General features: G+C 37.8%; 1 protein-coding gene across 3 annotated transcripts in view; it reads left to right on the top strand.

The window, feature by feature from the left end:
- Positions 1-12,403, top strand: part of LOC145684676 (cytosolic 10-formyltetrahydrofolate dehydrogenase) — a 65,480-nt gene extending 53,077 nt beyond the window's left edge. For all 3 annotated transcript variants that reach the window (XM_081757063.1, XM_081757068.1, XM_081757074.1), the window contains 4 exons: positions 3,258-3,377; positions 3,917-4,167; positions 5,577-5,776; positions 11,368-12,403. In XM_081757063.1, the coding sequence (XP_081613189.1) occupies positions 3,258-3,377; positions 3,917-4,167; positions 5,577-5,776; positions 11,368-11,423 (627 nt within the window). In that variant the 3' untranslated portion in view covers positions 11,424-12,403. The remainder of the gene's footprint in view (positions 1-3,257; positions 3,378-3,916; positions 4,168-5,576; positions 5,777-11,367) is intronic.
- Positions 12,404-22,590: the final 10,187 nt, after the last annotated feature.

Here is a 22,590-nt window from a genome sequence, read left to right as displayed (position 1 = left end):
AGACAAATAGAAAGAGAAGGATAGTGTTACACAGGCAGAGATTTTGTGGTGTATAAACGCAGTGATGAATCACAACTCTTTACGCAGTGCTAAAAATAGTGTTGTTCTTTTTTACTAGAATGTTTCCAGAGAGTGCAATTGCTATTGACATGAAATTGCACAAGGACAAAATGTCATGTATCATCGTGTTTGGATTGTGTCCATATTTTCAACATGAACTTAAATCCTTGTTGCAAGAATGCGAACATTATGTCGTTGGATTTGATGAAAGTTTAAATCCTGTTGCGCAAAGTACTCAAATGGATGTGAGAGTATACTTCTGGGATGACAGCAACAACAGTCAGAACATGGTATTTGGTCTAGGAATTAATTCGTGCGGTTGGTACGCACACATTGAAGCTGTAGTACAAACACAAAATACATAAATACCTTAAGAAAAATATTGTCCATCGCTAGCCACCACTTTCGCCCATCTGTCAGGCAATGTACGGATTCCGTGGCGAAAGAAGTCCTCATCCTTGGAAGCGATCCAGTCAGAGACCCATGTTTCGATATCTTCTGAAGAAGTAAACCGCTGTCCAATCAAATCGTTGTTCATGCAATCGAACAAGTAGTAGTCCGAAGGAGCAACGTCTGGTGAATACGGCGGGTGGGGTAAAACTTCCCATCCGACATTTTCTAAATAGTTTTTGACCGGTTTTGCGACATGTGGGCGAGCGTTATCATGTTGAACAATAAGTTTATCATGTCTGTTCTCCCATTCTGGTCGTGTTCTGGCCAGAGCTTGCTTCAAACGCATTAATTGTCGTCGATAACGTTCTCCATTCATAGTTTCACCCGGTTGCAGCACCACACCTTTCATATCCCACCATATGCACAGCATAACCTTTGCACAGTGAATATCTCGTTTTGGTTGTGATGGACCTGGTTCACCTGGTTTCACCCAGGCCTTTTTTCGTTTAGGGTTCTCGTAATGGATCCACTTCTCATCACCCGTAATAATTCGATGCAGAAACCCCTTTCTGCTCTGTCGTTGAAGCAGCAATTCGCAAATGGTTTTTCGTCTTTCAACGTCTCTGTCTTTCAATTCATGTGGAACCCAATGTGACATCTTTTGAATCATTCCCATGGCTTTCAAGCGTTTGGAGACTGTTGTTTGATCAACGCCTAATGCTGCTGCAAGTTGTTCCTGCGTTTGACACGAATCCTGCTCGAGCAATGCTGTCAATTCTTCGTCTTGAAATTTTTTTGGCTGTCCAGCTCGCTCTTGGTCTGCCAAGCCAAAATCACCACTTCTAAACCGTGCAAACCACTTCTGACACGTTCGCTCAGCTAGAGCATGGTCACCATACACTTCCACCAAAGTACGATGACTTTCAGTCGCACTTTTCTGCATGTTAAAGTAATGCAGCAGGACAACCCGCAAAAACACTTTATCAGGCACAAATTGCGCCATGTTCACTTAACTACAAACTGGTGTTGTTGACGCTTTAATCCACTGCCCTATACTACGAACGATACGCGATGACAGGGGTTTGCAACACATGTGTGGATACACGGAACTGTGGGACGCTCCGTTCGTTGCACCATCTCTTGTCCACCCGCACGAATTAATTCCTAGACCAAATATTTGAATTCTGTTTTTATGGATTATAGTGCAGCTACAGACGTAGTACATGGTTTACAGAATGTATTGCAGTCGCTTAAGTAATCTAAGCTTCTGCAAATTTCAATGGATGGGCCAAACATAAACTTGACACTTTTAAGGCTAATTAAAGAGGAACGTTGTACCACCCTTGTACAGATGCTGCACGACTTCTTGAACTTGGTTCGTGTAGTCTTCACGTTGTTCACGGTGGTTTTAAGACTGACATACAAAAAAACTCGATGGATTTGATTTCTTTTGTTAGAGTCTTGTATAACTTGTTCGAAATGGTACAGTCCGCAGTAAAAATCCTGCAACATGAGCATGTAAGTTTATTGTGAAACGACGAAGTCTTTTGCCCCAAAATAAGTGTGCAGGGCAGGACGCCGATGTTTCTCCTGACGTGATTCGTGCCACTAGACGTTATGTTGATTTCCTGGGCTTTTGGGCGTAGTTTCACAATAAACTTACATGCTCATGTTGCAGGTTTTTTTGCTGCGGACTGTACCAGGAGGGCGTGCTCAGTATTCTGAAATAACAGGTTCGTCATTATTTTCTCTTCCATTTTGCCACATTCGGTGAGTAGAAAATGCTAAAGTAGCAAAGCGAAGCCAAGAAATATAACCGGATGTGAGAAAGAATATTGAAACCGTTAAAGGAACAGACAAAGAACTCAACTGTAACAGATCAGAAATTGCAAATTAAGAAAGCACAATTCACGTTAAAAGAAAATGTAAAGTAATACAGAACTAAACAAAATATCTATTCAAAGAGTTAAGTTTGAGCAGTATGTAGCCATATATGTAAACTTAGAACAGCACTAATTTGAACCAGTACCTATTTCTTTGAACTTAAAAGCTCATTCGTGGCTAAGCGGTTCAGCGTCCGTGCCATTGGCGTGGGAGACCTGGCTTCAACTCACGACGGGAGCTCATGTGGCTCGGATTCCATGTTATTCAATAGGTCCACGGCTCATATAGCCTCGCAGCTGAAAAGCATTTATTCATATTAAGCGCCAATATAGTCATTAATTTAAGGTGATTTCAACAGATACATATGTCTAAGAACCGGCACAGGTAACACTGACTACAAGACTAAAAGTAAATTGTTATAAAAAAAAAATAAAAAGAAATCTTAAACGTCTCACAATTATATTCTTTAGGCTAAAGGATAAGGATTAGTAATGACGGTGAATGATTGAAAGAATTTGTGAAATGACAATGTGGGAGAAAACCGAAAAGGCCATAGACACGATGTCCACAGTAAATTCACATAGTTTGGGAGTTGAATTGTTCAAGATGACCAGGTTTTCAGTGCGTTATAAGATTAATTATATTCTGATATTGTCTGTGATTTTATTCCAGTAATGTCGGTCAGTTGTCTTACTTTCATCTTTCTTATCACCGGCTCTTTTAAAATCTTTCTATGTTTTTTAGAATTAAATCTAAAGACAATAATTTATTATATATTTTTTTAAATACTACCAACTAGTTTGCAGAGAGGCGAGTACATTGAGATAGCATATAGATATAACTATCTTACAGCAAACCAGAGATTGTTTATATACTAAATTCTGTTTTAATTTTTATTATTATTATTATTTTTATAATAGGGTATGAGCGGCGTATTCTTCAACAAGGGAGAGAACTGCATAGCGGCAGGACGTTTGTTTGTGGAATCATCAATTCATGATGATTTTGTTAAGAGAGTAGTTGAAGAGACGAAGAAAATGGTGAGTTTTCGGTTCCTCCACGTATTATTAAATTGTATTTATTTAATGTTTTGATCAGAACGACATAATCCTTGAGTCTCTTTAATTAGCATTATTTTCATTTTCATTTTCCATTCCCAATAAACCATTTTAAAATTAATGAGATAGTTATTGTGTTTGTAACTATGTGGCAGCATTCCAGTATAGATGTAGGCAGAATATTTGACGAAGTATATTGTTGGGAAGGAGGATGCAGGTGTTGCTTTTCATTACGTTTTCTTAACATGTTTAGATTGTGAAATCTTTAATTTGTGTCTAAAAACAATTAATTTCCTTAGAATGTAGTCTAATGCATGATGATTATCAAAAGCACATCGCAACTTAAAAGTCAGCAATTTCTTGTAGATCTTATAATGTAGCGACGTCATAAAAATTTGTTGCAGAAGTGAAATGTAGTAATATAAAATAGCAATACAGTAATTACTACATAATAGTAAGATCAACTGACGTGTTCGACTCACTAGAGCTATATATTATTCTGCTTATTTTCATATTCTTAGGTAATTGGAGATCCATTAAATAGAAGTACACACCATGGCCCACAGAATCATAAAGCACATCTTGACAAACTGTTGGAATACTGTCAGCAAGGCGTCCGTGAGGGTGCAACGCTTGTGTATGGTGGGAAGCGCGTGGACAGGCCAGGATTATTTTTTGAACCAACAATTTTCACAAATGTTGAGGACCATATGTTCGTTGCTAAAGAAGAATCCTTCGGACCTATTATGGTGATATCTAAATTTGCTGATGGGTGAGTTAGGTTTTTCGTTTTCTTTTCGCATGAATTAAAGCTACACTTTTGTCTTATTGGTATAGTATACTTTTTATAATCTTTCTGTTTACCGTGCGTGCTATTTAGTTACTTCTGGTTGTTCGATAAAGATAGATTTAATTCTGATTAATTTTAGTCTCGATCTACCAGAGATCTGGCGTCCATTTCTCGATATATATATCCCCATACATAAATAGCCAACTAAAAGTCCTTTTATAGACATCTCAATGACACGCTCAAGAATTCTAAATATCATTCTACTTACTGGTTTATGCAGTTTCTGAATGCTACTTTCACTTCTGAGTTTTCGACCTTCACCTGAAGCCATAGTCATTGAGAATAGAAGCAGGAGTAAGAAAAATAGGAACATCAGGGGAAAAAAATAAAAGAAATAGACCTGGGTAGAGCAGTGCTGGAAATACTGGGACGTAGTGACGAATGGGAGGCAGTAATTATAAAATTTGCACAATATTAGCATAACAATAAAAATACCAACATGGCGTCAATCTTTTACCAATGAACAAAAGAATGCGCAAATTAACTTTTCCATATTGCGAATCCACGTCTCGATAATTGGACGTGTGATCTAGGGTTTTGACAGTGTTTCTAGCACATCTCTTATTTTTCCGTGTATTTTTATTTTCTTAATCTTGTTTTTATTCTGCGTGACCAAGACCACAGGCGACAGTCGAAAGCTCGGATGTATAAATAGTATTCGAAACCTGTGAGTAGAATGATAAAAGTCCTTTGTTAAAAGAAACACACACACACACACACACACACATATATATATATATATATATATATATATATATATATATATAAATCTAGATGGCTTGAAAGATCCAGGCGCAAAGTGGTTCCATGACATCTGGCGCGACTACTTTTATTGACGTTATTATTTCAAATTTTTACGTGCTAGTAGTTGTAATTTTTATGTGCATGGATGGATTAAAAACAGGTTCCTTGTAAAGTTCAAAATTTCCAATTCAGTTTGAAGTTTGACGTGATTAGAGGATTTTGATAATCTAGAACAGGGGACAATTGTATTGCAGTGCTCAAATACAAGACAGATATGGACATAAAACATACATTGCTTCTTCGTAAAGTTTCACTTACTACTGGCTTCAGTTATTGTTATTTTTGAGGGATAGCCAGTATGCTAAAGTATGTTTGTACTTTTAACACCAATAACTATAATTTTATTATTGTGGCGCTTAGATCAAAAAATTTTTCAAGATTCAATATCAGCAGTTCTCAGCCTTAACAGTAGTGTCGTAAAAATACTTTTTTTTTTTTTTTTTTTTTTTTTTTTTTTTTTTTTTTTTTACTGAAACTTTAGCTTTATATTTCTTAAGAGTACTTAAATTTGCGTTTTATGTCCACAGGGATATTGACGGAGTGTTGAAACGTGCCAACAACACAGAGTTCGGATTGGCTTCCGGAGTTTTTACAAAAGATATCAACAAAGCGATGTACGTATCGGAGAAAATAGACGCAGGAACAGTATTCGTTAATACCTACAACAAAACTGATGTAGCTGCACCATTCGGTGGTTTCAAACAATCAGGTTTCGGTAAAGATCTTGGTAAGTTGGTCAGTGTTAACTCACTGATTTTTATAATATTGTTATCAAAGATTTCCTTTCTGTATGTATTTTTCGCACTTGAAAATTTTATTCTGGCTAATCAAGTGGGAGCAAGTTCGCACAGAGGTATTCTGACTACTACAATTTGGTAAAGGTTTTTTTAATCATGACACGAATTTAGTTAGTATTTTGTGATCATTTCAAGTTTATGACAAAATTTTAAGACATTACATAGCTAGTTCGATTTATGAGAAGAAATTGAGATAGTACGTATTTTAAGTTAATTCTGAAACTAGGCGTGTACTGGGAAACACGAGTGAAAGAAGTAATTATAATCGCAGTAAGGTTGTTTTCTTTAACCCAAAGTCTGAAGTATACTGTAAAATTCTGTCGTTTAGAGTAGAGCTAAAAGATGGTATACGGGAATTTGGACTTTCCCATTAACTTTTGTTACAAAAGTTTCAATCGTAGTAAATATTAGAGGTAAAATATAAGTTTCTCTAGATATCTTGGTGGTTTGTTGGTGAATCTGTAGGAGCCCAGTGACCAAGCGTCTTAGGGCGATAGGTACAAAGGCTCTTGCGGCCAAGATGTAGGTAGGTGCCTTTTAGTGACCAGGCGTCTTTAAAAGGGGGATAAAATCCAGAGATCAAGCGTCCTAGGGAGCGGTTAACTGCTTGCAGAGACCAGGCACCTTAGTAAGAAGGAACTCTTAGAGACTCGGCGTCCTAGTAAGAAGGAACTCTCAGAGACCAGACGTCCTAGTAAGAAGGAACTCTCAGAGACCAGGCGTCCTAGTAAGAAAGAACTTTCAGAGACCAGGCGTCCTAGTAAGAAAGAACTCTAAGGAACCATGCGTCCTAGTAAGAAGGAACTCTCAGAGACCAGACGTTCTAGTAAGAAGGAACTCGCAGAGACCAGGCGTCGTAATAAGAAAGAACTCTCAGAGACCATGCGTCCTAGTAAGAAGGAACTCTCAGAGACCATGCGTCCTAGTAAGAAGGAACTCTCAGAGACCGGGCGTCCTAGAGAGTGTAGGATAGGTGTCTGTCAATGACCAGGCGTCTTAGAGAGGAGAATAAAGAACTCTCAGAGACTAGGCGTCCTAGAGAGTTATAGAAAATCAATCGATGGAGATTGATGCCTTCTGCGGTGTTCCAGCTCCTTTTGTCCAGAAATGTTGCTCACTACTTGAACCTACGTCACTTACCGATCGTTCGCGATGGTTGACGTCGTCGTCTTCGTAACTGTTGTCTGAAGTATGTTTACAGCCAGCACGTGATATTAGGAGTGCGTGTTGAACCTTGCAATCTTTTGGAGGCAGGAGGTATTGTGGTTTTTAAATGAAAATTTTACTCAGAAAACACTGGGTACTTTTGGCCTGAGGAAAATTCCAACAACTATGACGTGAAACATGGCGGCATCTTTGATATTGTCGACCGCAATATACTGTTTTTCAGTGGGTCCTCTGCTGACGCTTACCGGTCGTGTCACTGGCCATTATTATGCCGCATTTTTAGGGGACCATTTGCATCCTACTCTATATTCCATGATCGTAATGCGTCCATTCAATAGCTGGAGCTGTTCCGGTGTGGTTTGAGGAACATCGGGATAAAATTGAAGAACACCTCCCCTAGCCCACCCAAATCCCCCCCAAACATAATTGAATATTTGTGGACCGTTTTGGAGACACAAATCCGGCATAGATTTCCGCTCCATTCTCTCTCACGGAACTCAGTGATGCATTGCGCACGGATTGGGTGTAATATTCCACTTACTTACTACCATTTTCGCCCTTTATGTTCAAGTCATGTCGCATCGAAGCTATTCTGAGGACCAAATGTGGTCCAACGCCATGTTAGTCTGTTAAGTTACTCTCTTTCAGGCGTTTTCATTCAATTGACAAGTGTCTTTATACGTATTAAAAGCAAAGAAAAAGTTAATAAACTACCTATAATATGAATTTCAATCAGTTCCACACCGACTTACTTATTCGATCACCCTGTTCGTTTACAGTATGGGAATAGCCTGCCTATTTGTTATTAGAAAAGTAAAAGAAAAACAGAGGGATAGAAAGATCTTTATATTGCAAGACGATGTAATAATTTTGAGGAGAAACCGAAGTAGTGGTACAGCTCACAGATGACGAGAAGAACCCTAAAACCGGGGAAAGGTCAACGACACGGTCAAGTCCATTTTCGGTTTTTGAGGTGTGGTCTATACTTAGATGTCGTCTGCTACTCCGGGTAATTATCTGTGTGCTATTTCGTGGTGTCATTTGAAACCCCCGTGCGAAAAGTGGGCGAGCCCATACCTACGTCACACTACTTCTGCTAGGGTTCTTCTCGTCATCTGTGAGCTGTACAAAGGCAACCTGATGCTTGAGATAAATGTACAGAATTGGAAATACATACACATAAAAATGAGAAGAAAGGAAAACGATCACCAGACAAAGCCAAGGAATCGATGGCAAGGTGAAGAATTGAAGAGTGGAGGTAGTCTTTGTTGGATAGTCCTCCTACACATCAGACTGGCAGGATGCTCCTAAAATCGGGAAATAATAATAATTCCATCATCATTAGCATTCTCGTCCTCCTTCAAAACGTAAAAGAGTTGTTGTGAGAGAAACAAGGTTAAAGTTTTCCAAGGTTAAAGTTTTTGAAAAAAAAAAAAAAAAGCATTGATGTCAAAAATTGACTTTCTTCATTTATTTGGCTCTCCTGTAAAACTAATTTTTGCGACAAATGGTCCCTTTTAGTTTTCCGCATCACATATATCCCTCTTTTCGTAACTGTACGAGGTGGTATCAAAAGGTTTTGAGACTAACTCTGTTGACAAGAAACTATTTCGACGGTACTTTGCAGCTACCTCGTATCTTTAAAAAATAAAATAAAATAAAATAAAATAAAGAAATAAAACGTTTGAAAAGGTTGGAGATTAGTTAAAAGTCAGTGACTTTTTTTGATGGAAAGGTCAGTTTGTCATCGTAATTGGTTTCTCCATCAGAAAAGTCGCTGACTTTCATCTAATCTCCAACTTTTTCAAACTTTTCTTTCTTTTGTAAAGTAGTGTTTTGTTTTTCAGATACGAGGTAGCTGCAAATACCGTCGATTTTATTTATACTCATGTCCACACATGTACACTCATGTCCAAAATTACTGTCGCATATCTGTAACTGTCTTCTTGTAAGAATATGATTTGACGATGATTTTTACAGGGCACTTTTAATACTGATACTATGTGTATAATCGGGAAATGTATATTTGTGGTAAATTTCATAGGAAAAGAATTATAAATACGAAAATTAGAATGAGTAAAACAAAATGTTGCTAAATGGACAAGAAAGTTCTATTTTCGTTTTATTGTTCTTATTTACTGCTCTTTTGACATGAAATTTTCTACATACATGTCTTTGCCGATTAAACACATACTAACATTATAAGAAATACCGGGCGAATTCGTTATCAAATTATATTCCTGCAACAACATATTTATAGACATGCGACAATAATTTTGAACACGGGTGTACATACTGTCAGCTTCACTGTGCTAGTCCCCTTGCACAGCAATACAGCGTTCTCAACGTTCTTACTACTTCTAGAATATGTCATGGAACTCCATTTTCCGAAGCATGTCAAGCACCTTGTGCGAATCGCACTGTCAGATCTAGAGAGTACGATATGTGCGGAAGCTAGGTCCTGTTTCCTGCGATAAACTCGCGTGTAAAGTGAGATCGGTGACAGAGTGCATGAGACATTCAGTGCTTGGCGCGCCATATCTGTAGTAGCTTTCGCAGAACGTCCTCCCTCAGCCATGTTAGTACGTAGCAGTATAACTAGCTGTTGATGGTCTGACCGCTGGGGACGAATTTTTGATGCAGAATTCCCGCGTATATCGAAAAAGACAATGAGTGTACACTTGGTTGAATTGCTAACCTGCCTCGTCTTTTTCAGTAATGAAGATGATGGTCTCGTCCACTAAGAAGACTGTCGGTTGGTCACAGGATCATACCCATACACTCAAGTTCCGTCACCGTCGTCGATGACAGTTGGAGCAGTGTTGTGGATTGTTCTCCGACGATCCTTATGCACAAGTTGCCGAATGATTTCGACATATTCCGGTGTTGAGATCGTTGCAGGTTTTCTTGATATCTCACAGTCTTCCAGTGATATTCTTCCACTCTCTAAGTGCGTGTGCCACTCAAAACACTGTGCACGACTCATGGCAGCATCGCCGTAAAATTGTTGCTACAGGTACAACGTCTCGGTGGGCAAATTTGCCGAGTTTTACACAAAATTTCATGTTAGAATCCGGGCGCTCTTTGTTCATGTTGCAATCACAAAAGTGGCAACACATGTGGTCACAGTAGAACGAGCTTGGACAGCTACCGATGCAGACAGTGCGATCTCTTGGCATACTGATTGCGTGCGACATTGTGCTGTCATCTTTTGGCATCTTACTTGTCTCAGAATTGTTTTTGATTCCACGTCGTACATATTTTCAGTCGCTGTTGGAAAATCAACTCCACGGAGAGAGAGATGAGGTAATTGTAATACTGATTACTGTATGATTATTAAATCGAGCTTGATAGAGACAGAAAAGTACATATCCAATGAGATTTTTTTTTCCATGCCAAAGTTTCTAGAGCAGAAAGGAATAATGAAATACATACAAGAATACAATATTGCCAGTTCATTTAAATGTCTCCGAATTCTTGACCTGTTTTAAAATGTATATAAAATAGTACTGTAATGTAGTATTTACATAATATGAAGATATTTATATTTTTTCACTTTCCTCTCCAGTTAACATTAAGGCATTATCATGTATAACAAAAGATATTAAAATTATTTTTAAAACTATGGGACGACATTTGTCTCATAAGTGAAGGGTTTAAAGGAAAAGAATATATACATCCTTTTTAAAATCATAAATGGCCCGCCGACAATGATACACGATTAGACTTCTCTCTCGATCGTAAGTGGACACAGGACTATGGTAACATAAGTGTGGCTGCGGCGTCATTTGAGTACAAGGTAAAATTGATTTATGTATAAACAAGGTTTCAAACTTGATTAAAATATCGATAATTGGATAATTCCTAGATAAATAGTTCGTTCGTTTGAAAGAAATACTTTAGAAGTATGAAATTTTACGAAAATCCTCTTTATTAAAAAATAAACTAAAATAAAAAGTGTTAGGTAGGTGCAGTTGCGCTTGCCACACTTGTCATGCGGTCGTATATGCTCTGTACTATTCTTTTGTTTCTTCCATTCCGTCCTGTCTACACTCCGTTAACAAGCCAGATCCTCTTTCTTAAATATTCGTTTCTATCCACTTCTTTTAATTTCTGGTTGTCAAAAATGCAGAGAAGGAACAAATGTAAAGTATCAGAACTCTTGGAACGAATGTCTTCATACAAAATTGTGATGAACGTATTAAATGCCAATAACTTTTTATTAAATGGCTAAATGATGCAAAGTTAATTGTCTATATTTAATGTTTGCAGTGTGTTCATTTTCAAAACTAAACAACATGTAAGTGTGTGCACGTTTAACTTGACTTTGCTAATTTTTCTTTCTTTTCTTCAGGTGAAGAAGCCCTTAATGAATACTTGAAAGTAAAATGCGTTACTGTGGAGTACTAACTGTTGATGCTGTGATCACACAAGCCTACGAGAAGGTCTTTTATAAAAGTATATTTTTGTACCTGTTTTTTTGAAGAAAAATTAGTTTCCTAGATTCTGTCAATTGTGACAAATTTTTGTACTTTTTGTGGCTGAGCTTTTGTCTGGAGGAATATTGCTGCTATATGTTTAAGAAATATATTTTCATAAATATTTTATCACTCGTGAAATTTCATGAGTGACTAGTATTTTTACAAGGTACAAAACTTCATTAAAAGAAATGGTATGTGATAACCTTTCGATTCTTTTGTGCAATAATGCGAAGGAAATGGGCGAATTTTGTCGTAGAAACCACAAATTTATAGTAATGTAGCAGCGAAAAATTCTTCCCGTTTTTTTAAGTATATATCCATATACTATATATATATGTATGTATTGGAAAATAGTCACTCGGTTGTTCAAGCACAGGAAGATGTGCAATTAGTGTGATCTAAATTGGCTGAATACTAACATCAAGAGTAAAATCATGGGGCTGCTTAAGAGTTATCGGACCGGCGTGGCCGGGTCCTTGGTTTCGACCTCCGGCCCATTAGTTTCATTCCCATTCTACAAATTTCACAGTACGTTTGCTTTAATATTACGGTTGGTCTGATATTTACATGATATTGTCAAAACTAAGAGTCGCCTTCTTTAGCATATGGGATATAATCCTGAGACGTTGAAAGTAAAGATTTCATTCACCTTCATATCAAATATTTTCCAAGTTATTATGCTCCTATGTAATGAAATACTTACCTTCAGTGTTCGAATTGGGTCTGCAACGAGCAGCGTAAGTTGATTTTTCAGATGGCTGCTAATCTGATTTTGAAGTAAATTAGTCTAATGCGTATAATCTTTTTAAGCATCCCTTAAAGTATTTCCCATGTGCTGCTCAATAAAAGGCCAGAAAGAAATACCATTTTAATATGTCAGGCAGAAAGCTTTTTTTTTTTTTTTTTTTTTTTTTTTTTTTTTTTTTTTAAACTAACTAACGCCAGCTTAAAAACAAAATTTCTATGCGAGTCTTTTGTGTTGAATTCACCCAAGTAACAAGACGTTCACTCGACCAGAAAACTTTCTGGCTGGAACATCATGGAATTGATAAACTGCAAATTTTAATATTGACAGTTGCTTTGAAGTCAAGATTAATAGCCTTTTTTTTTGACAAGTAAGATAATACGAGCAAGCACAGGCCTTTCTAGCTCGTCTAGTGGCTAGCGCGCGCATCTTTGGTGCTGGGGTCTCGTGTTCGATTCCCGAGGAGAGAGCATTGGAAGCATGCCGGTTCAGATTTCACTTTAAACAGTAGGTGAAGCACAGTTCTTCCTCCAGCCCCGGTACTGAAAAGAGATGTTAAGTTTCAATAAACAACGAATAACCACAAAGCATCTACATATCTAACATTTAGAAAGGTAAGCGTGTTGCCCATTTTCGTCCTTTATTGTACAGGTATTTCCTTCTCATTCCAGTGGATACCAAGTATTATGTGGGGGATTATTCAGAGATTGCGTCACAGCAAAGATAATTACTGTAGATTAGAATAAGAGAGATGATCAGAATGAATTTTAAATAATGTGGCGTGACCTTGAACAGTGTAACAGTAACATGATGATGAAATAAAATTCTGGGATTTTTTTTACTATTTGTTTCTTTGGATCACAATACCGTATTTGCCTGCAAATAAGACGTACTTTTTTTTTCTTCAAAAATGAGATGCGCCTTCATGAGAATTGAGTTATTTAAATTTCAATAAGTTTTCGCGATCCCGTGTTTGAGGTCTTCCTTGCTTCCCGTTGGCGTACAGGTCAGTGACAGCAAATACAGTTTGGATACGATCTCTTTATTCACCGTTTCACAGTGTGTATGATTTTCTCTGGATTCGCCTGCGGTTCAATGCTAGCTAAGCATTGCTAATTCCGTATATGTTCCTCAGTAAAATATCACTTTATACGTACTTTTTAAAACCTTGATACTATGCAGTGAATTTTTTCCCTTCACAATTCAATATAGAAAATGTGATGCGTCTGATCCATGATACAAATACGGTATTTGTTTTTCTAGTAATTTTAAGTGTAAACCTGTAGTTTGTAATGATTAAGATACATTCAAGAATGCAGTTATAGACCTCACAAGTGAAGGGTAAGGGGAAAAAGAAGGAATGTCACAAAACTGCATTTTCGAGAAAACGGCGTTTTAATGTTGAAAACTGCGTACAAAATGAATAGGGTTAGTCAAATCTTTTGCCCTTTTTAGATGCACACTTCTACATCTAGGCATGCATGGCGTATGCAGTCAAATAGTAGCAAGAGTCATCAACAGATAGGACAAAGCTCACACATGGACATTCCTTGTTTTTCCCCTTACCCTTCAAATAGAGCAGACACAAAAGGACATCAGTGACAGAAATATTTATTTAATAAGTGAAGCATGTGACTTGACGTACATCATCATAATAATTGTTTTGCCATCATTAGTAGATTACTTGCCATAAGTTAAGAGAGTTTGTATCAACTACAACAGTGGTTCTCAACCAGTATGTCGCGAAATCCTATAATGTAAAAATCATCACATTTAATAGTTTAAATTTAAGAGAAATTGTACGCTTCCGGTCACAAAAATCTAGAATGCCTTCCAGAAAGTAAGTTTAAAAAAAGTAGATTTTTACGAATTCTCTAAGGTCTGACTCATTTTCCCTGGAGCCGGATTCGATTCCTGGTGAGAGCAAGTGTTGTTCGGATTCCACGTTAATCAGTAGGTCCCGTCTCATATAGCCTCGCTGCTGAAAGGGATATATTAAACTCAAAATCAACTCATTTTCCCTGTATTTTTACAGCAGGCAGGGTTGGAACCAAACGATAATATTACTGTATGTCGCCGTAATTTGGTTGCTTGTACACTACTATACTTTATTAAAAAAAAGTAATTTTAAGTCGCAAATTTGATACCGGTACGTAATTTATATTTTAAATCTAGAAAGAAAAAAAAAAAGAGAGAGACAGATTGTAGTAGCAGCGATATCATACCTAGAAATAAACTATGATGGCTAACAGTCTTTTTTTTTTTTTTTTTTTCGTTATTTCTGTAATTCTTTCACTGTCACTTCGAGTGTTCCCACGACGCGTTTGTGTTTTAGCTTTTGAAGCCATCAAAAAACACATTAAAAGCAGCGTGGTACAAGAAGAAATATTTGAAAATATTAGGCTCTACCCTTTTACGTAGAAAACGAACAATTACATTAGTTATATTTAGTGCCCTACGTCACTTTTGCAGCCAAGACCTTCACTGATTGTTAACTAGAAACTACACCTCAAATTCAAGTTCAAAGAGAGTTATCAGAGAAACGGTACAGAGTAATTTAACAAGGTATATTTTGATATATATATATATATATATATATATAAAATCATACCAAATTGAATTCACAAAGAACCAGAAAGAATTAGTTAACTTTCCGTCTTTCAGGAAAAAAATAGCAGAAACATGATCAAAGCATTATTAATGCCCAGCCGCTATACTTGCTAAAATTAGTCCAAACATATATCGTGTCAAATTACTAGATTACTTTATAAATAGAATCCAGGACATGTGTGTGGACCGGCTGAAAGAATTTAATTAAGAAAATTTTTAAAAATCAAACTACTAGAAACGAAGAGAGAGAGAGACACAAAACAATGAAAGTTAAATCCTTAACATCCATCAGCTATTGGACACAAGCCAGCACACGAATAAGAAGGAAGCAGACAATCAACTAACTCAATCTTAGTGAACAGAGTTCACTACAAACATCTGTTTCAGTGTAAAGCAATACTTATTTCCTTTCAAATTGAAAAAAAAAAAAAAAAAAGGAAAAGAGGGCGGAACAGAAGAAAAACAAGACAACATCTACCTTTAAACATCTTAAAAGCAGATTCTCATTTTTCACACAGCTCTTCAAATTGGCAACTAACAAAATTACAATCTAAGCATTTTTCCCTTCGGCATTAAATCAACGCGCTACATATGGACAGCAACAATAATTATTCACTTCCTTGGAGCAACTTACATACAGCGTCTATGACATACCCTGTAAGTTATGTCAAGAAAATCAGACCATTTGCGTCCATATCAGAAGAGGCTTACCAACAAGTCACTCAGTTTCTCAATGGAGTATTATTATTTACCAGAGATATTCAATCTCAATTTTACTTTAAATTTAGAAAACCTCCAACGGACCATTACATCAATAAACTCGCTTCTATAGCATGAACAGGATATGCTTCCAGCAGACACGTAGCCAGGATTTCGTAATGGGTGGGAGTGGTCCGTGACATAAAATACTATGGTTATCATACCAGGGGCTTGATCATTCCAAACTATTTTACTACATTGGTTCGTTTAGTCAGGATTTCGTAATGAAGTGTGTGTGTGTGTGTGGTGGGGGGGGGGGGGGGCGTGACATGAAATACTGTGGTTTTTACACCAGGGGCTCGTTCAATCTAAACTGTTTTACTGGCAACATATAGCCTGTTGGTTTATTAGGACAATTAAACGAGGATATGTTAGTAAGTATTTTACTAACAAACTTTGAAGAAATCTCGAGTATTGAAAAAATATGGAAAAAATTTACAATATCTATATTCCTTCGTCTGTTCATTGAAATATAACAATTTTCCTTTCACCATGACCTCAACTATTATAAAAAGTACATATCCAATAATATGTTGTAAAATATTTTACAATATCTGTGTTCCTTTCTCTGTTGAGTCAAATATTAACAACTTTCTTCCCAAATAACTTTTTGTTTTTATTATTCCGTCAAGTACTGTCTGATCCAAATGACAAGTTAAAGGAGCAGTAGGAAACTTTTTGAAATAATATGTTTGGTATTGAAGAGAAGCGATGACGAAAAATTCTGGTAAAAAGAAAAAGAAAAAAGAAATTTCCCTGACCACTAGCAGAAATTCTGAGAATTCTGTATCTTTTCTAGATACGTAAGGAATGTAAGGTGAAATTGATTTCTCTTGGCATTTCCATTTTTTAAAAAAGAATCGTATTCTGTAGTCTTTCAAACTGAACTTCGTGCTGTAGTGCGTTTAGTAGTCTCATCAATATGTATTAATTCCACTTCCGCTACTTGGACATAAATGCCAGTGGAGGATATGGCCCTCTCCTCATGCTGGAAAGTTCTCTCAGCTGTAGGTACGGGCACAAATTCCGGGGAAATGAGGAGACATGTCCCCACTAGCATTGGAACTGGAGGCTTTCCTAATAATCCGATTTGAAAAGTGCTTTTTGTAGATAAGTGATGATTTTTGTCCGACTGCCACAAAGGAAAGTGAGATGAAATTTGTTTCTCCTGGCTTTTCCATTTTTAGTGAAAATGAAGGCGTGCGACTGTGCGTGATGTAACCTGATATAAAATCTTATCTCCTCCTCTCCCCTAGGCCCTAGCACACGAAGAGTATATAGATTATCCAAAGTCAATAGAACCCATCTTTTCAGTAAATGCGCATTTAATCTATTTGTAGTATCAATCTAGGCGTCTACTCATGCTTCGTAAACTAACTCTATAGCCTATGGAACCCGGAGGCTCAATTCCACGTTCACAAAAGCTCCCCACTGACTTCTATCCTTAGCCAACTGGATCCAGTTTCTACTTTGTATTCCTATTTTTGCGAGATCCATCTTAATATTGTCTTCCCATCTGCGCTTAGGTGTTCCTAATGGTCGTTTTCCGATTGGTCTTACCGCTAACACTTTGAAAGCGTTCCTACTTTCTTCCTGCCCACCTAAGCCTCCTAGATTTGATGACCCTAACAATGTTTGGTAAGCCGTATAATATATGTAGTTCCTCGTTATGAAGTTTCCGCCATTCCCCATTCCTGTTCCCCTTAGGTCCGAATATTCGTCTGAGCATCTTGTTCTCAAATACTTTTAGTCTATGTTCTTCCCTCGGAGTAAGCGACCATGTTTCGAAACTATACGGAACAACAGGTATGATTATCGTTTTATATATTTTAAGTTTCAAATTCTTCGACAGAATTCGCGACGACAAGAGATTTTGAACTGAATAATAACACGAATTCCCTGTTTTTAGTCGACATTTAATTTCTTCGTGAATATGATTTTCGGCTGTTAATATTGATCCTAGATATTTGAAAGCATGCACTTTATCAATTTGCCGTGTTACGGTCCCGACGCATTTCCATGTATTTAGTTTTCTCTGCATTTACTTCTAAACCCATATCCCTACAAGCGTTTAATAAGATCTCTGCATTTCTTCCTATTCTTCTATCACTCCCTATTAAATTTACATCATCAGCGTACGCCATAATCTGGTGAACACCGTTCAGCTCTAGGTCCTGGTTGCTATCTTTGGTTTTCGTTATAGCGTATTCCAAGACAAAGTTGAATAATACTGTCGACAACGCATCTCCTTGTTTCAGGCCATTCTCAACGTGAAAGCTTGTGGACAAAAATTTTCCTACCCGGACTTTACTTTGGGATTCATTTAAACATGTCTTAATTAATCTAATTAGCTTTCTCGGTATTCCAAATTCTGTAAGAACGTTATATAATGTTTCTCTCCTAGCCGAGTCGTAAGCCTTCCTAAAATCAATGAATAGATGATATACCGGGCTACTGTATTCTCACTTCGTTTCGAGTATTTGGCGAATGGTAAATATTTGGTCAATAGTTGATCGATTTCGTCTAAATCCACACTGATAATCTCCAATAATTTTATCTGCGTATGGGGTCAACCTTGCTAATAGAATGTTTGAAAGGATTTTATAGGATGGTGACAGAAGAGAGAGGCCTCGATAATTATTACAGTCAGTTTTGTGGCCTTTCTTGTAGATTGGAACAATGATTGATTCTCTTCACTCTTGTAGCAATTCTTCCTTGTTGTAGATAAGGAGAATGAGTTTGTGTATCTGGTTCCACAATTTTTCGTCTTCAGCTAAAATTAAATCAGCTGGAATTTCGTTTACACTCGGAGATTTGTGTTTCTTTGATTTCTTTATAGCGATTTCTACTTCTATTCGGTTGGGTTCTGGAATATACGGTTCTGAGGTATGTATCTCCCTTTCTAGACGTACATTAGTTTTTGGCTGCTTGTTAAGCAAATCGTCAAAGAAATCTTTCCATCTATTTAAAATGCTATCTGTATCAGTGAGAACTGTTCCTTCAGCTTTCTTCAATATAAGCACGAGGTTGATAGCCTTTCTTAAATTCGTTGATCCCTTTATACATGTCCCGAATGTTTTTATTTTTACTATTATCTTCAAGTTCCTAAATTTTTGCTTTCAAAAAATCGCGTTTCTTCATTATAAAAGTTTTGGAAGTTTCCCGCCTGATGTCTACGAAATTTTGTGTAGTTATTGCATTCGGATTTTGTAGCCCTCGTAATTTTGCCTGTTTTCTCTTCTCTGCTAGTTCGAACCATGGTTTGTTCCTACGTATTACCGCATGTCCCAATTTTTCTTGTGAGCGAGGATGTTTCGTAAGCAAGGAAAGGAATTCAATTGCTGGAATATTTTTCTCCATAATCTTATGGTTATATCTGTTAAGTAAAGAATATATGACATGCGTCAGCATCATTTTGCTCAAAGAGTATTGTTGCGTCATACATAATTGGTATTCTTTCTTCATAGTTTTGGGGAAGTCATTATTTATATTATAAAACAATTTTAACGTGGATCTTTGTGGATGCCTAATTAGAAACATACCAATTATAAATAAGCATGTATTCAGATTTCAGAATATGTTCACGGCCGTGATTTATAATACTGATATGTACTACTGCTTCGCCTAATATACAATATACTCTACAACAATTGATCAGATTAATTTACCATAATATGAGTTTCATCTCCCTTCTCTAGAATAAGAATCAAATCTGCCCACCTGCCAATGTTGAAGACAACCAATGGCGTATTTAGAATTTTGTTTCGAGGGGCTATGCCCAACACAAGGAAGGAAGTGGGCAATTGCCCATCTGAGTTCACGAATAAAATATATTTTAATTTATGCACAAATTGAAGTTATAATGGCAAGAATTGCAGACCAATAAATCCTATATGATATAATACAAAAATTAAGGAGGGAATCTAACCCTTTATTCTATTCATACAAGAAAAAGGAAGCATTCTCTTGGCCTTCTTAATTTCCCGGGCTAATTATTCCCCCGTTTTGATTTTCTTTAATTCAAATATTTTCTTCTTTTAAAAATAACTAAACTATAATTTTTCCTTTGTTATAATAACTAAAGTTCTGTCGTGTTGATATCCGCGCAAGTTGGTGTAGAACACCAGTTTCGCTTATCAACTCCTCTTAGTTTTGGTGTTACTGATGTCAGCCGACTTGAATCACAGCTGACAACGGTCGATAAAGTATGATAGGCGAAAGAAAGTGACGTCAAGAAAAAGAAACAGACGAAAAGTAGAAAGGACGAAAGAAAGAACAAAAAAAAACGCAGTTCTTACATGGAATGAAATTTGACAAATACAGTATTATTTCTGAACAAAGAGCATAAGAAAATGGAAAGTCAATGACATTCTTAGAAATGGTAAGAAGGATTATTGTTGTACGTGGAATGCGAAAAACTAACAAATTTATTTCGGGGGGAGCTTGAGCCTGATAGCCTCCTAAATACGCCACTGAAGACAATTATGCTCCTCTGATCCTTCACAGCATTGTTTTTTACTACTTCATAAATATTTTGAACATCGCATGGTGATCAGAAAAATGGAAACACCTGAACGAATTTGCAACTTACCAGATTAATATGGTGTCCGGCCACCTTTCGCCTTAAGAACAGCCTTGATGCGACGTGGGATGGAGGCATAGAGGTCGTGAATGGTAGCAAATGGAATTTTACACCATTCCTCGTGCTGGGCGTCGGCCAGTTCTGTGAGAGAGGATGGAGATGGAAATCGTCGCCGGAGTCGTGTTTTCAAGACGGACCACAGATGTTCAATTATGTTGAGATCTGGGGATTAGGCGGGCCAGGGGAAGTGTTGAACTTCATCCCGATGTTCCTCAAACCACGCTGCAACAACGCCAGCTGTGTGAATGGGTGCATTATCATCCTAGAAGATGGCGTCATTGTCCGGGAACAACATCCGGACCATAGGATGAAAGTGGTCTCCTAAAATTGCGACATAATCGTTGGCAGTGATTCGTCCGCTAAGTGTGACCAGAGGACCCAACGAAAACCATGTTATGGCGGCCCACAGCATCACCGAGCCGCCGCCATGTTTCACAGTTGGGCGGAAACACTGCAGATCATAAGCTTCTTTGGGCGTTCTCCACACATAAACACGGCCCGTGGTTGGGAATAGCGTGAAGGATGACTCAACCGACCATATCACACGTTTCCAGTCCTCAACGGTCCAAGTTACATGGTCGCGGCACCATTTGCGGCGTGCGAAAGCGTTATGGTCCCTGATGAGCGGTTTGGCCCGTGCAACACGACCCCGTAAGTTCATGTCGTGTAATTCGCGGCGGACTGTGATTGTCGAAACCGGGTGAGGGAGGTGCTGATTGAGTTCCTCCGGCACTTGCTCCGCAATGGCACGACAGTTCTGCGTGACAATGCGCTTTAATACCCGGCGTGACCTGTCACTCATGATTTTCTTCCGCCCACTGTTCCGCTTCCCCGATGTGGTTTTCCCCTGTGTTGTGTAGGCCGTCATCACCTTCGACGCTGTCCCACGCGACACACCTAACACAGTAGCCACTGCGTCACACACACTCCACATAACCGCGCACCAACAATTTGCCCTCTCTGAAAATCTGAGAGGTCTCCCATTTTACACTACCTCCGTCTGCTGCAGCCACTGGACACTGCTGTTCCACTGCGCCTGACGTAGTATGGAGACCGACCTAACACACCACCACCAGCGGTCCGGCGCTGCGGGCGCCACGACAGCACTGCCAACCCATACATCTGACGTGTTGCTAACTACAGGTGTTTCCATTTTTCTGATCACCATCTGTATATATATATATATGGGAACGGTCTTACCCGTCCCCCCAATGTTGAAGACAGATTTGCGCCAATGTCCAGACTCCGGATGCTCGCAGAAATGTCACTGACCTAAAGTTACTAATTGCATAAGGTAGTCAATGGAAACAAATTCTGAAGCCTTACTTCAAGAGTTATCCCTTCACATTCTTGCCTGTGTAGCACCAAATACCCATCTGTTCTCCTTTCCCACCCTAGATTATTGATTATTCAAAGGTCCTCCTTTCGTAGAGAACCAAATTTATATAATCAGGTAACAACTGACATGGACTTTATTCCAAATGCCACAGCAATAATTTTTTTTTTAAATAATTGGCTTATAGATTACTTATTAATACAACAGACAGAGACATTGGGGTATCTTTTATTTCATTGAATGCTTAAACAAATGGTAACAATGTGATGATGTGATGAAAATGTCAGGGATAACAAGGATTCATTTCGGTTTAGGTTTGGGGAAGAAGGAGATTATGGAGGCGTAGATATGTTTTTAGCCTAGGGTATAAACTATCCTAGAGCCGCCCCTGCCTTTAGCCTAGCCGGCATAATTGTGGGACGTAAAATTGAGTTTTTTTTTTTTTTTTTTTTTTTTTGTTGAAATGTTAACAGATGAACTCCATTAACGAATTCGAATAGATAATTGCTATACCTATCCTTGGAGAGTTATCATGTAGCAAAAAAGAAAAGAAAAGAAAATCCATGATTATGCTGGCAAGACTAAAGAAGACGATGATAATGGGATATGAAGGAATTGGTGGAATGAAAGAAACGGAGGAAACTTAAGACCCCGAGAAAGCCCACATACTCGGTATTTGTACACCACAAAACTCACTTGTCGCAAGCTGGGATCGAACAAGAACCCTATGCACCAGAGCTAAACGGTCCTCAACTGAGCCACTGCGGCCTCTCCTTATCACGTACCGTAACTGACGGACGTGAAATAGTATAATCTTTTAAGTGTCACTGCGCGATCCTAGTAAAAGAAGGTTGATTGCAAGTTCAATCTCGATATCAGTTCATAATAATTATTCGTTCGTGATTTTTCATTTGTCTTTGGAGCGAGTGGAATGAACAAAGATATGCGGATGTCTATAAACATAAAGTGAACATTATAGGTAAGTGTAAAAAGAAAGGCGAAAA

The sequence above is a fragment of the Thermobia domestica genome, chromosome 1, assembly GCF_964235325.1.
Source record: "Thermobia domestica chromosome 1, izTheDome1.hap1.1, whole genome shotgun sequence".
Taxonomy (NCBI): Eukaryota; Metazoa; Arthropoda; class Insecta; order Zygentoma; family Lepismatidae; genus Thermobia; species Thermobia domestica.
The sequence above is the reverse complement of the archived record's forward strand: the minus strand, read 5'-3'. Positions and strand labels throughout refer to the sequence as shown.